General features: G+C 39.8%; 1 protein-coding gene across 1 annotated transcript; it reads left to right on the forward strand.

Moving 5' to 3' along the window:
- Nucleotides 1-517: 517 nt before the first annotated feature.
- LOC112805377 (uncharacterized) lies at nt 518-2,392 on the forward strand. Its single transcript, XM_025847768.1, has one exon. The coding sequence runs from the start codon at nt 518-520 to the stop codon at nt 2,390-2,392; it is 1,875 nt and encodes a 624-aa protein (XP_025703553.1).
- Nucleotides 2,393-16,299: the final 13,907 nt, after the last annotated feature.

Below are 16,299 nucleotides of genomic sequence, written 5' to 3' on the forward strand. Positions count from 1 at the left end.
CTCTTTACTCATTTATTATTCACCTACTTACTTGAGCGTCGGAGTGCTTTGTACAGGTACTCCCACCACCGTGTTTCAGAGGACCGAGGCCAAACTCATACCCACACTTGGACGACGTACAGTTCGACTACATATCCAAGGGTTCACTTCAGAGTCGTCGACCTCGGTCAGCACTGATGGAACATTTGGCGCCCACCGTGGGGCCTGAAAACTAACCCCACCCTATTACCACTCCCCTTCTTCTTTTTACTTTCTTGTTCTACGCAGGGTTCATCAGGCTCGTGACATGGCCGACAACGGAATTCAAGTACCCAGTCAGGCCGAACTTATGGCCCAGATGGCCGAACTGTAAGCGGAAGTCAAGAGACTAGCTGAGCTATCTACCCAGAGCAGCAAACAAGAGGAAGGCAACTCCAAAGGTTCTACCCAAGGCGGCGCCGAACTCATAGGCGTCAACCCCCCTAAGGAGAAGCTGACCTTGGACAACCCGTTTTCTGAGGAAATCACGAATTTCCAAATGCCAAAGCATTTCACACTGCCTTCCTCTCTTGAGCCGTATAAGGGGATTGGTGACCCCCGGGCTCACATTAAGAAATTTCAATCTATGATGTTTTTTAATGGACCTAATAACGATCCTGTGCTTTGCAGAGCTTTCCCTACTTATCTAGACTGGGCTGCCCTACTTTGGTTTTCAAAATTGTCTGCAGGATCAATCGCCTCCTTCGAAGATCTGGCTAGGTCTTTCATCGACTACTTTGCAGCAGCTCGGATCTATGTACATGGATCAGATTACCTAAGCACTATCCGCCAGGGCCCACAGGAAAGCCTAAAAGATTACATGACCAGGTTCACAGATGCCACCATGGAAATACCTGACTTAAACCCTGCCGTCCACCTACATGCCCTCAAAGCTGGACTCAGATCCGGAAAATTCAGAGAAATAATCGCGGTTACAAAACCAAAAACATTGGACGAATTTCGAGAAAGGGCAGCAGGACAAATGGAGATCGAAGAACTCCGAGAGGCCGACAAAACCGAAAGGAGACCAAGAAAAGAGGATGACAGGCCCTCCAGATCGGCGAACACTAGAGACCTCGGCAAACCCTTCAAGCTCACCCAAAAATTCGATAACTACACCATATTCAATACGAAGAGAGAGAAGATAATCAAAGAAATACTTAACGCCAAGATTATAAAGCCACCAACCCGAGCGGGAAGCTACCAAGATCAGCGATTCGTCGACAAAAGCAAACACTGTGCCTTCCACCAGAAATATGGTCATACAACCAACGAGTGCATGATAGCCAAAGATCTCTTGGAAAGATTAGCACGACAGGGCCTCCTGGACAAGTACATTGAGGGACGAAAGCACAGGGAAAGCAACAGAGAAGAACATCCTCAAACCTCGGCCAGCAAAGAAACCAATAAATGGTTGAACAACAACCCGCCTAAGGGGGTTATAAACTTCATATCTGGAGGATTCGCAGGAGGCGGCGAATCCAATTCAGCACGGAAGCGGAGCTACCGTGCGATGTTAGCAATCGAAGGAACAACTCCACCAAACAACAAAGATGTTCAGGACTTAGAAATCACTTTTAACGAAGCTGATATATACTCGGCCGCCCCTCACACAGACGACCCAGTAGTAATTTCCATTCAAACAGGCAACCTTCTGGTAAGAAAAGTCTTTTTGGACCCAGGTAGTAGTGCAGATGTTCTTTTTTATTCTACTTTCTTGAAAATGAATCTCTCTGAAAAACTAATAAAACCCTCGTCCGGAGAATTAGTAGGATTCTCTGGCGAGAGAGTACCAATCAAAGGTTACATATGGCTAAGGACGACGATGGGAAACAACCCATTATCAAAAACCTTAGACATACAATACTTAATAGTTGACTGCCCCAGCCCCTACAATATTATCCTCGGACGACCTGCTCTGAATATGTTCAGGGCAGTCGTATCTACTTATCATCTGTATGTTAAGTTTCAGGCGCAAGATAACAAGATAGCGACAATACATTCTGATCGACAACAAGCTCGGCAATGCTACAACGCTAGCTTAAAAAGATCGGACATATGCCACAAACAAAGGGAGGTCCATTCAATAAATGGCTCAGAAATCTTGTCCTTGGCCGAACTAGATCCTCGAGGGGATACCCAGGAAAGACCTCAACCAGCAGATGAGCTACACAAAATCCAGCTAACTCAAGTTCCGGGACAGGTGACTTACATCGGCCAAGCACTAAGAGGACAACAGAGATCGGAATTGATAAAGTTACTACAAGACTACGCTGACTTGTTCACCTGGACCCCGGCAGATTTTCCTGGCATTAGCCCAGATATCATCTGCCACAAACTAGCCACGAACAAAACAAGTCGACCTATAGCCTAGAAGAAGCGAAACCTCGGCACCGAGAAATCAAAGGCGGCCTTAGAAGAAACAGAAAAACTTCTCAAAGCCAACTTCATCAAAGAAATCCGCTTCACCACATGGCTCTCAAACGTAGTAATGGTAAGGAAAAACTCAGGTAAGTGGCGCATGTGCGTCGACTTTTCAGATTTGAACAAAGCATGTCCTAAAGATGCTTACCCCCTGCCATGCATCAATAAGCTTGTAGACAACGCCTCAGGTTTTAACAGCTTGAGCTTCATGGATGCATACTCTGGGTACAACCAGATTCTAATGCATCCAGAAGACCAAAGCAAAACAGCGTTTATAACTGAACATGGCAATTTCTGTTATAGAGTTATGCCCTTTGGCCTAAAGAATGCAGGTGCAACCTACCAGCGTCTGATGGACAAAGTATTCCGATACCAGATAGGTCGGAACATCGAGATCTACGTGGACAATATGGTCGCCAAGTCCACTAAAGATCGGTCACACTGCGACGACCTCAAGGAAATATTTCAACAAATCCGAGCATATAATATGAGATTGAATCCAGAAAAATGTGCTTTTGGAGTCCAAGGAGGAAAATTCCTAGGATTTATGTTGACTTCCAGAGGAATCGAAGCAAACCCTGAGAAATGCAAGGCTATACTCAACATGACAAGCCCCAAGACGATAAAGGAAGTACAACAACTAGCAGGAAGGATAGCCGCTCTCTCCCGTTTCCTACCCGCGGTATCAAGTCGGTCATATTTATTCTTCCGGTGATCTTAAAAAACAAACAGTTTCAATGGACACCAGAGTGCGAGGCGGCGTTCGCCGAACTTAAGACCCTTCTATCATCACCACCCGTATTACAAAGACCTGAGGTCGGCAAGCCTCTATATCTATACCTATCCGTTTCCAATCATTCCATAAGCTCGGCCCTCGTCATTAAAACAGGAAGGATCCAACAGCCAGTATACTTCGTCAGCAGAGTAATGCAACCAACGGAACAAAGGTACCCGAAGATAGAGCAGCTCGCCCTGGCACTCGTGGTCACGGCAAGAAGACTCAGACACTATTTCCAAAGCCACACAATAGTAGTGAGAACAAATCACCCATTGAGGCAAGTATTAACAAAACCAGAACTGGCAGGACGATTGACCAAATGGTCAATTGAACTCTCAGAGTTCGATATTCAGTTTCAGACCAGATCGGCTCTCAAGGCACAAGTTCTTGCCGACTTCATCACGGAAATGACCCCAGACGATCACATTGAAACATGGGAGTTACACGTGGATGGGGCGTCAAGCCGAGAAGGGAGCGGGGCTGGCATAATCTTAAAGGAGGGAAATCAGGTGGTAGCCGAGCAAGCCCTCCAGTTCCACTTCTCGGCAAGCAACAACCAGGCCGAGTATGAAGCCCTAATAGCGGGACTCAAACTCGCCCTAAGCCACAAAGCGACAAATTTAACGGCACATTGCGATTCCCTCCTGGTGGTCCAACAAATTCGAGGAGAATTCCAGGTAAAAGATCCCTTGCTAGAACAATACTGGCTCATAGCAAAGGATCTAATTTCAAATTTCAGTTCATTCACCATATTACATGTACATAGAGAACAAAATGTCAGGGCGGACATACTATCTAAACTCGCCGCCACCAGGGCAGACATACAAACATCAACATTATCACAACACACACTCACAAAACCGAGCATTGAACTATTATGTGTCAAAAACATTAACCACCTCCATGATTGGAGGAAACCTTTCCTTGAATATATATGTACAGGTACCATACCCAGAGATGAGCTCCACCCTCAACAGTTTAAACGTAAGGCAAGCTTCTATACGAGAATATCAGGGGAGCTATACAGACGAGGTTTCTCACAACCATTACTAAGATGCCTAGACCAAGACCAGGCCAGGGAAGTAATGAACGAAGTCCATGAAGGAGTATGTGGAAACCACATAGGAGGACGAGCTCTCGCTGCAAAAATAATCCGAATAGGGTATTATTGGCCGACCATGAAGAGAGATTGCATAACAAAGGTCAAAACATGCGACAAATGCCAGAAACATGAGGCTATCTCAACGAAGCCAGCTGAGGTATTACACAGCATGGAGGTAAGCTGGCCTTTCCACAGATGGGGACTCGACATCCTCGGCCCATTCCCAACAGCACCAGGACAGGTAAAATTCCTCTTGGTATCCATAGACTACTTCTCAAAATGGATAGAAGCACAACCCTTAGCAAAGATAACAGCTGAAAAGGTACGATTTTTTATTTGGAAAAATATAATATGTCGCTTTGGAATACCAAAAGAAATCATATCAGACAATGGTAGACAATTCACGGATAACAAGCTCGGTTCATTCCTAAAAAATTTTAATATTCAACATCGTTTTAGCTCGGTGGAACACCCACAAACTAATGGGCAAGCCGAAGCTGCTAACCGAGTTGTGTTGCAGACAATAAAAAAGAAGCTCGATAACGCGAAGGGAGAATGGGCCGAGCTCATCCCCGAAGTGCTGTGGAGTTACAACACCACAATGCATAGCACTACAGGCGAAACACCCTTCAAGCTAGTTTATGGCTCAGAAGCACTGATCCCCATCGAGGTCGGATTACTGACGTTAAGAACCGAGCTATACGACGAACAACAGAATCTAAGAGCCAGAAGTGCCGAGCTTGACCTAGCTAAAGAAGACAGAGAAATCGCCGCTATCAAACAAAGGGCCCAAAAAAGAATAATAGAAAGAAGACACAATAGGAAGGTGGCTCCGAGGATATTCAAGGAAGGCGACCTCGTGCTCAGACGAACAGAGGAGGCCAGGCGACCCCCAACTCATGGTAAACTCGCCGCAAATTGGGAAGGCCCTTTCCGTGTAACCAAAGTGCTCGGCAAGGGGGCATATCAACTGCAAACACTACAAGGCAAGGCCATTCCAGGAGACTGGAACGTCTCCTCTCTCAAGATGTATATGTCATAATTTGAACGAAATGCGAATGAAGGTACTCTTTTTCCCCCTTAGAGCTTTTTTTCCCAAAGAAAGGGTTTTGCCTAAGGAGGGTTTTAATGAGGCCGGACGCCTTTCGAATCCAAATAAAGGTGATAAATTCTTCTGAAGTATAGCCTAACAATGACAAAATATAACAAGGCAGAAACACTTGCTGTAAATCACCAATATAATATTACCAAACAGGCCTAACATCGGCCAAATTCCACCACAATAGTCAAACCGACCTAACGTCGGCAAAATACCATACACAATTCAAAAAACAAATCCAAAGTTCAGTCAGTCAAAATAACAAAAGTTATAAATACAAACAAACTAAGAAGGAGCATTCTCGCCATGCTCCTCCACGGTACCATCCACAACTAACTTTCCACCTACAACTATTTTTGTAATATCGAGCTTATCACAATCAAAATCAGGAGCCAGCAGAGCAACCTGACTCACAGCACGATCAAAACCATAAGAAAACATCTCCATCCCAGCTTTCTCTAGCTCATGCACGCGGGATGTAAGCCGACCTTTGGCCACATCATGCTCTTTAACTTCAGTTTGTAACAAACGAATTTGATCCCTCAAACGACCCACCTCATCCTCAGCCTCCTTCGCTTTAGCCACAGCACTGGTAGCGACATCATCTTTTTCCTTCACAGCCTTTTCCAAATCAGCAACCCGAGCTGTGTATGACTTCTCCAAAGTGGAAACTTTATCCACAGTTTCTTGTTGCTCAGCCCCAACGCACTCAACAGTCTGACCAACACAGAGTAAGCGAGAAGCAACAACCTACCAAAGCATTCGTGACATAAGTACAATACAAAAGATCGAAAGAACGAGAAACAAAAATAAAACATACCTGAACGAATTTACCAAGCGCCTCCATACCAGCTCGGCGAATCATAAGCATGTCCCCAGGATACCGTGAAGCCATCTCAGAAAGCTCCGCAAAGTTAAACTGCTCGCTCCAAAGGGAATGCGAACTGGAGCCAGCAATGAAACCATGAAGCTTCTTTTGCCGATCAAAGGCAAGTCCACTACCACCCGCAGCCTCATGACCACCTTCAGAAATGACCTCCAAAGAAGTATCATCCCTCTTCCTTTTAAACGAAGATGCATGATCCATGATGGACGACAAAGCCTGCTCACCCGCATCCTTCCGATCACCAGAGCTACCAACCCCTTTCTCCTTCTTCTTGTTCAAAAAAGACTGCAACTTGTTCGGATCCAACAAAGGAACTCGGCCACCTGAACAAAAACCACCAAACGTTAGATAAACTCGGCAAAATACCCAACACTCAACAAAAAACATCAGACACATTACCTATATAAGCCCTTAAACCCTCATTATCACCTGAATCATATAAACGCAAAATATCAGGAATAGACAAGCATTCCCCCAGCAGCAACACTCTCAACCAGAAAACTCATCACAAACTCCTCTTCCTCACTCCTCTCAGAAGCTTCGAGAATTTGAGTCGGTTCAGAGCACTAGTAGAGAGGAAATTTCTCGCTCAACTCACCATCCAAATAAAAAGGATACTCAGATTCGGCAGAACGGACTTTGATAAAAAGGGATTTGAAGTTCTTAAAAGAGGACTTATAAAGAAGAAATATAGACCGCCCCGGAAAACTACTTAAACAAACCCACAATCCCTTACGAACTCCCTTTGCCTGAAAAAGAGAGAAGAATAAAGACAGCGAACAAGGGAAGGTGAGGAATTCCATCAGACATTGAAATGCACGGAGAAATGCCCAAGAATTTGGGTGCAACTGAGACGGAGCACAGTTTAGCTGAGTGAGAACGTCACACTCAAAAGAAGAAAAGGGAAACTTCACCCCAAGTTCAACCATGCATGGAGTATACATATAAAAATACTCCCAGTCACCCCTTCTCTCACAAACCCTATCACTACTGGAGCAGGGCTAAAACTCGACAACAACACCAGAACCTCCCCTCACGAAATCTACGCCTCTCAAATCAGAAAGGGATTCGACGCTGATGAAGGAAGACGAACGAGTCTTCACATCGTCTTGAACCCAATGATATGGGTCATCTTCCCTAACCTCAATAGCCTTCAACTTCTCTTTTAATTTCTCTCCCGCCATGAAAAAGTATACAGAAACGAACAGTCAAAGAAGAGTCAAGAAACGCTTACCTTTCGAAGACATAGCGAGGATAAGAAGATTATGAGCAACACAGCGTAATTCCCAAAAACAAAGAAAATAACTATTATTGCAAGCCCACTAACAAAGTGGGTAAATTAATTCATACCCACTAACAAACGTGGGAAACCAAAACGACAATAATGAGCAATAAAGTTGGCACGACTTACGAAGAGACAACTAAAACCCTTTTTCAAATTCTCTCAAAACAAACTTAGCCACGTATGAAAGACAAAAAGCTCGGCTACCGACCTATACGGAACGCTAGCCGACCTGGGGGGCTATGATGTATACCACGCCATAATCGGCATTGAAGTTCAGTAACGGGCTGGCCTTAAAGGTCGGAAACAAGCAAAACAGAACAAACAAACTCTAAAAGCTATCTCCGAAACTGAATACACTACTCAATCACGTCTCCACACTTCAAAAAGATATCCATAACGGCAGTCATAAGGAATATCGGAACTAACCAAAGCTCAAAGCTCACTAACAAACCCAATACACCTATAAATTTGACCCCTCTGATTCAGAAAGACTCAGGTTCCAAACTCACTTCTAGTTATTACTCTTTACTCATTTATTATTCACCTACTTACTTGAGCGTCGGAGTGCTTTGTACAGGTACTCCCACCGCCGTGTTTCAGAGGACCGAGGCCAAACTCATACCCACACTTGGACGACGTACAGTTCGACTACATATCCAAGGGTTCACTTCAGAGTCGTCGACCTCGGTCAGCACTGACGGAACAGGAGGGTATGCCTTGTTTACTGGAATTAGCTTTTCGACTTTATTTGGTATTTCTCTCTTATTATTGTCGTAAGTTTAATAATTTAGTAGGGCATTAAGCACCGTATAAACTGAAAATTTGTAACTTAAAATTAAATTAATGGCTTAATAAAGTAATATATAAAACATCAATTGGCCATCAATAGTGTTTTTAATGGTGTGAGATTACATTTAATGGTGAGAGATCACTCACTTTTATTTTGATGATTAAGTGTTGGCCAAAAAACACAAAAATTGCTGCCCCCTAAACTTTTCCTAAATTTTATAACATCAGTTTATGTCTTAATTTAGAGGACGGAGGCAACAGATTTTATTTATAGTTAAATCAGTTAAATAAAAAAAGTATTTTTTATGTTTTAAAATACCTGTAATTTTGACCTTTTTTCTTTAATTTTAATACATTAAAAATTTAATGTATTTAGACACAAAATAAGTTTAGATACATTCAATTTTTAGTGTACGAAAAAAATTATAAAAATAAAAGTTATTTTTAAAACAGACTAAATATTTATTTTTTTAAAAAAATATTTTATAGATAAATATACACCATTGTTATTTTAGAAGAATTTAATTTTAATACACTGACAGTATAAAATGTTTTACAGAATCCGCAATCATGTCCATTCTTTTAAATGATCATTCATGCAGATTAATGTAAAATGTAGTTATTTTTACTAATGTGGTATTACGTAATTAAATGTATGTGTAAAACTACTTTACACGGTCAATACATTAAAATTAAATTTATTTTAGAATATCTTTATTATTCAAATTTAAATTGCATAAGCAACTTTGTATTTTAGTTTTAAATTCTTTATTCCTCTCTATATATTTATATATAAATATTTTTAAGTAAAAATTTATATTCAGGATCAAACTATCAATTAATTATTTTTTTCTTTTTAGAATAGTTTTTATTTTGTATTTATCCGTAATTAATAAATATACTAACCACAGTTTAATACAAAAGAAGATACTTGAAACAAATTAATTTTTTAATTAAAAGTTTAAAAGATTATTATGAATAAAAAAAGTATCGGTAACAAGAGAATACCAGTTAAAGAGAATTTTGGTTATGATATCATAAAATTAATCAGTCAACTTTGATCTTTATACCAGCTAAAAATTTTGCATACAATAAGTGACACTTAGATAAGTTTAATTATTGTCATTGACAAAAAATAATTAATAATTCATTGAAATATTAAAATATTACTTACATACAGTTTTGTGGTGGATTAAAAAATTTTAATATTGAAAAATTATGTGAGTTTTTTTATGGAAATGGAAGTTTTTGATGTATATATAAGTGAGTAAAGGCTGCAAAGATACAAAGTACAATATGCATGGAATGTACTGATTTAATACACAGGCAACGTGTTGGACACTTGTCACAAGTAACATGCACTATGAAGAATTTAGTAAAAAATTTGCTGATCACATTGTCCTATGAGTATCTTTTTTATCTTTTCAGAGATTGACCAAGCTAAAGACCAGTGTTCAGACCTTCAGGCAATAAGAGGATGAGTCTCTTTATGAAGTCTGGGAGAGATACAAGGTTATATTCAAAAAGTGTCTTCTCAATATGTTTTCCATCCAGTTATAGATTTTTTATGATGGGATTACTCAGGCCGTCAAGACTTCTTTGGATAATTCTCCAGGAGGATCCCTTGATATGAAAAAAATCACTAAAGAGGCTCTTGAGTTGATTGAGATGGTTGCTAACCAGTATTTATACTTGTAAACTCCGGAGAATTAATAAATAATTAACCAATAAATTATTATTATTTAAAAAAATTAAAAAATTAAATTTTATAGTTTAGAATGGAAAAAATAATTAAAATACGAATTTTGACACTAATTTTAAAAATTTTGGCCCAAAATCGGGACAACAGACCAAACTGATTGAACCGGACTAAATGGTCCCAAGCCCATTCACATAACCTCATATATAAGCAAGCAAATCAGTCTCCTTTCCTTTCATTCATACATTTTACGTTGAAGAGAGAAGAATCAAGAACTAAAATCTAATTCCCAAATCACTTCCAATTTTAATCTGGAGTTCTGATTGATGAGCCGTCAGCGGTCATGCATTCGTCTCGAAGTTCTCTTCATTTTTATCTGAATAAAATGGCAAGAAATTTTGTATATTGCGCCCAGTTTCTTTCTCCCTTTCTGAATTCACGTTTTAGTGTGAGAATTGAGTGATTTTGGTGATTTTGATGGTTTAGGGATACTTTAGCGGTGGATAATTGTTGGATTTTGTCCAATTAATCCATAGGTTATATATATGTGAAATTGAAATCAAATTGGTGAAGTGGTATACTTGACTTAGAGCTTTTGGTGGCTGGACCTTGTAGCACTTGATTTGGAACCTTGGAGGCTTGAATTGAGGAGTTTGAGCTTGGGGAGAAATCGGCCAAGGTATGGTTTTGGTTTCTCGTATATAATATATAATCTTTCGTGAAAACTTAGGCTAGTTGACCCATAGGATAAGTTGAATTGATTGTTGGTTGTTGAATTAAATTATTGATTTGGGTTGAATATGAATTCTGGCAATTGATGTTGTGGTGAGAATGTATTGATGCATGATGATATTAATGATGAATGAGGAGGATAATGAGAATGAATATATATATATATATATATATATATATATATATATATATATATATATATATATATATATAATGAATTATTGATGATCTTGGTGTAATTGAGAGGTTCATGTATAAGAGTGTTTGAAATTGAGGTATGATTGGTTGAGATAGGATGTGGGGCTGTGTTTCTGTGATATAGTGTGTTTTGGGTGTTGATTATGAGGTTAGGAAGTTGGTTTTGAATGGTGAATGGTTGAAAATAGAGGTTAGAGTATTTTTATGAAAAACTGGTTTTTCTAACTTCGACAGGCTATAACTTAGCTTCTGGACTACAGAATGATTTCAAACTTATTTCAAATGGAAATTAGGTCCGTGAAGTTTACGCCATTCAAAGAACGGATGGAAAATGTTTTAAAACAAAAAAGTTATACGCGTCGGAGGTTTGGAGTGCAAAGTTGAAATTTCTGCAGCATTCAGCATTTTTGCTGTTCTGCATAGCTTGCGTATGCGACCACCTGCACGCGAAGCGACAAATGCTTTCGGGTTGGGGTTCTCGCGTACGTGAGCATGGTTTTCGCACGCCCACGCGTACGCGTGCCCCCGCTTCAGCAAACATAAATTTTGGGTTTTAAAGTTTAATTTCAAACCTCTAAACTTCTATTTTTATTCTTTCAACCCTAGATATTAGTAATGAGCCTAAAAATAGGATGAAGCTAGAAAAATGGTGGTAACTTGGAGATGAAGAAAGACTTTTAAAAGGTAATAGGTAGCTGGGAAAGATGGTACTTGACTAATAAAGATGATGAAAGTGGCATAAAAGGCAATTAAGAGAATAATGTAAAATTGAGAACGATGTATAAGAGAATTGATGAAGTTAATTAATTGAGAATAATAAAATATATGATTAATGAGTAAGTGATTATGATTTATCGAGAAAGTGTGGTAATGTTGTGAGTATGCCGGAAATGCATATGTAAGCTAAAGATTGAACATTATTAAGCTTGGGGTGTTGTCTTCCCCATGTTAGCCTGGGATTCGTCCCTCGGATAATGTTGAGCTTGGGGTGTCATCTCCCCATGTCAGCGTGGGATTCTTCCCATGGATATCATTGAACTTGGGGTACTGTCTTCCCCATGTCAGCTTGGGACTCTTCTCATGGATGTTATTGAGCTTGGGGTGTTGTCTCCCCCATGTCAGCTTGCGGATTCTTCCCATGGTGAATTTTGAGCTTATTGAGGACATGTCGGGCTGGCTACGTAATCAACAGTTGATATCAATGGCCAGTAGGACAGGTGGTGCACGAAATTGCAATCACACTTTTGCAATCCGCACAACTAACCAGCAAGTGCACTGGGTCATCCAAGTAATACCTTACGTGAGTAAGAGTCGAATCCCACGGAGATTGTTGGTTTGAAGCAAGCTATAGTTATCTTATTAATCTTAGTCAGGATACCAATAGGATTCTTTAGCCTCGATTGTAAAAGATAAAAATAAAGGGTGTAAAAGGAGTAATTGTTACGCAGTAATGGAGAATATGTTGGAGTTTTGGAGATGCTTTGTCTTCTGAATTCCTGTAACATAATGCTTCCTCACTTTCAAACATGCAAGGCTCCTTCCATGGTAAGCTGTATGTAGGGCATCACCGTTGTCAATGGCTACTTCCCATCCTCTCAGTGAAAATGGTCCAAATGCTCTGTCACAGCACGGCTAATCATCTGTTGGTTCTCAATCATGTCGGAATATAATTCATTGATTCTTTTGCGTTTGTCATCACGCCCAACAATCGCGAGTTTGAAGCTCGTCACAGTCATCCAATCCTTGAATCCTACTCAGAATACCACAGACAAGGTTTAGACCTTCTGGATTCTCAAGGATGCCACCAATGATTTCTAGCTTATACCACGAAGATTCTGATTAAGGAATCTAAGAGATACTCATTCAATCTAATGTAGAACGGAGGTGGTTGTCAGGCACACGTTCATGGATTGAGGAAGGTGATGAGTCTTACAGATCATCACCTTCTTCATAGTGAAGCGCGAATGAACATCTTAGATAGGAATAAGCGTGTTTGAATGGAAAACAGAAATAATTGCATTAATTCATCGAGACGCTGCAGAGCTCCTCACCCCCAACAATGGAGTTTAGAGGCTCATGCCGTCAAAAGGTACAAAGTTCAGATCTAAAATGTCATGAGATACAAAATAAGTCTCTAAAAGTTGTTTAAATACTAAACTAGTAACCTAGGTTTACAGAAAATGAATAAACTAAGATAATTGGTGCAGAAATCCACTTATGGGGCCTACTTGGTGTGTGATGGGGCTGATACTTAAGCTTCTCATGTGCTTGGGCTGTTTCTGGAGTTGCCTGTTTCTGGCGTTGAACTCCAACTTGCAACCTGTTTCTGGCGCTGAACGCCAAACTGCAACATGGAACTGGCGTTGAACGCCAGTTTACGTCATCTATCTTCGTGCAAAGTATGGACTATTATATATTGCTGGAAATCCCTGGATGTCTACTTTCCAACCCAATTGAGAGCGCGCCAATTGGACTTCTATAGCTCCAAAAAATCTATTCCGAGTGCAGGGAGGTCAGAATCCAACAGCATCAGCAGTCCTTTTTCAGCCTAAATAAGATTTTTGCTCAGCTCCCTCAATTTCAGCCAGAAAATACTTGAAATCACAGAAAAATACACAAACTCATAGTAAAGTCTAGAAATATGAATTTTGCCTAAAAACTAATAAAAACATACTAAAGACTAACTAAAACACACTAAAATCTACATGAAATTACCCCCAAAAAGCGTATAAAATATATGCTCATCATAACACCAAACTTAAACTGTTGTTGTCCCCAAGCAACTAGACAAATAAAATAGGATAAAAAGAAATTAAGAAGCAATAATAACTCAAAGTTTTAAGTGAAGCCCAGATTGTAATTAGATGAGCGGGGCTAGTAGCTTTTTGCTTCTGAACAGTTTTGGCATCTCACTTTATCCTTTGAAATTTAGAATGATTGGCATCCATAGGAACTCAGAATTCAGATAGTATTATTGATTCTCCTAGTTTAATATGCTGATTCTTGAACACAGCTACTTTATGAGTCTTGGTCGTGGCCCTAAGCACTTTGTTTTCCAGTATTACCACCAGATACATAAATGCCACAGACACTTAACTGGGTGAATCTTTTTAGATTGTGACTTAGCTTTGCTGAAGTCTCCAATTAGAGGTGTCCAGAGCTCTTAAGCACACTCTTTTGCCTTGGATCACGACTTTAACCACTCAGTCTCAAGTTCTTCACTTGGACCTGTATGCCACAAGCACATGGTTAGGGACAGTTTGGTTTAGCCGCTTAGGCCTGGGTTTTATTTCCTTGGGCCCTCCTATCCATTGATGCTCAAAGCCTTGGATCCTTTTCACCCTTGCCTTTTGGTTTTAAGGGTTATTGGCTTTTTCTTTTTCTTTATCCAATGATTCCTCTCTCTTTTTTTTACTGCTTTTTCTTGCTTCAAGAATCAATTTCATGATTTTTCAAATAAGCAATAATATTTCTCTTGTTCATCATTCTTTCAGGAGCCAACAATTTTAACATTCATAAAATTCAATATAAAAAATATGCACCGTTCAAGCATTCATTTAGAAGATAAAAAGTATTACCACCACATCTAAATAATTAGAATTTTTCTTATTAAAAAAAACTCAAAAAATATTGCCTCTTTATTCTAAAAATCTACTATTTATTCATGTTTGATGATGATGAGAAAAATAAATTATAGCTTACTTGGAGATAAAATCAAAATAGAGATACTAATTACTACTACTAATATATACTTCTAAGGTAAATTCCTAATAAGAACAATTATCACAGAGTTAAGGAAAAGATTAGGACTCAACAACCTGAATTTTGGGAGGTGGATGCTCCTTTAATCTGTGGGGTGCTTAGCCCTTCAAGAGACAGCTTCTGACGCTTCAGTTCCCTCAAGTCACGCCTTTGCTCTTCTTGTTCTCCAAGCAATTTGCAGAGCATGCTATTTTGATTATTCTGTTCTTCCTTTATTTAGTCCATAGCTTCTTGCAACTTGGTAATAGATGCTTCAAGATGCTCCCAGTATTCAATTTGAGGGATTTCTGGGAGGAATTCCTGTGCTCTCCTCTTGATGGGTTCATCCTGCACTTGTTGTTTTTCCATTGATATTTTGGTGATCGGTCGCTCAATTGAAATATACTCAGTTATTCCCATCTTCACTCCAGCATCTTTACATAGCATAAAGATTAAGCTTGGATAAGCCAATTTTGCATCTTTGGAGTTTTTGTTTGCAATTATGTAAAGTTCACACGAAATCAGCTGATGGACTTCCACTTCTCTTCCCAACATAATGCAGTGGATCATCACTGCTCTTTTAATGGTGACTTCAGAGCGGTTGCTAGCGGGCAGTATAGAACGCCCAATGAAGTCCAGCCAGCCTCTGGCGACTGGTTTAAGATCTTCTCTCTTGAGTTGATTTGGGACGCCCTTGGTGCTGGTGGTCAACCTGGTTCCAGGGAGGCATATGTTCTCTAGAATCTTGTCCAGGCCCTTATTTGTTCTCATCATCCTACTATAAAGGAGTCTGGGTCGTCTTTCAGCTGAGGTAGCTTAAAGATCTCCCTGATTTTGTCAGGGTGCATGTGAACAATCTTTCCTCTGACCAAGGTCCGGTAATCATAGAAGGTGGTTCTTGCTTTTCTCTGCCTTTCTGTTTGCCATAGATTAGAGTAGAACTCCTGAACCATGTTTCTTCCCACCTTTGTTTCAGGATTAGCTAGGATCTCCCAACTCCTGTTTCGAATTTTCTTTTGGATCTCCAGATATTCATCTTCTCTCAGATCGAATTTGACTTCCGGGATCACTGACCTTAGATCCATTATTTTGTGATAATGGTCTAAATGTTCTTTGGTTAAGAACTTTGCTTGATTCCAAAGTGGTTTTGGAATATTCTCTTTCTTGCCTCTTGAAGTGGTTTGTTTTCCTTTGGGAGCCATGATCTTAGTGGGTATGGCTTAGTGATCACGGATAAACATACCAAACTTAGAGGTTTGCTTGTCCTCAAGCAAAAGAAAAGAAAGGAGAAGGATAGAAGGAGAGCTAGTTTCCGAATTGTGGAGGAGAGGGGAGAGGCCGAAGGTGGATTTAAAGGGAGGGAGGGTGGGTTTTTGAAAATATGGAAAAAGATAAGATAGAAGATATGATTTGTAAAAGATAAGTATGATAGGAAAAAGATGTAATTGAAGATTGAAAAGATATAAAAGATATTTGAAAAAGATAAATTTGTTTTGAAAAAGATATTGTGAAGAGTTGAAAAAGATATTTATGATTGAAAAGATTTTT

The sequence above is a fragment of the Arachis hypogaea genome, chromosome 6 (assembly GCF_003086295.3).
Source record: "Arachis hypogaea cultivar Tifrunner chromosome 6, arahy.Tifrunner.gnm2.J5K5, whole genome shotgun sequence".
Lineage (NCBI taxonomy): Eukaryota > Viridiplantae > Streptophyta > Magnoliopsida > Fabales > Fabaceae > Arachis > Arachis hypogaea.

Bases quoted from the DNA above. Each gene is read 5' to 3' on its own strand.
- LOC112805377 (XM_025847768.1), top strand. From the start codon at position 518: ATGCCAAAGCATTTCACACTGCCTTCCTCTCTTGAGCCGTATAAGGGG.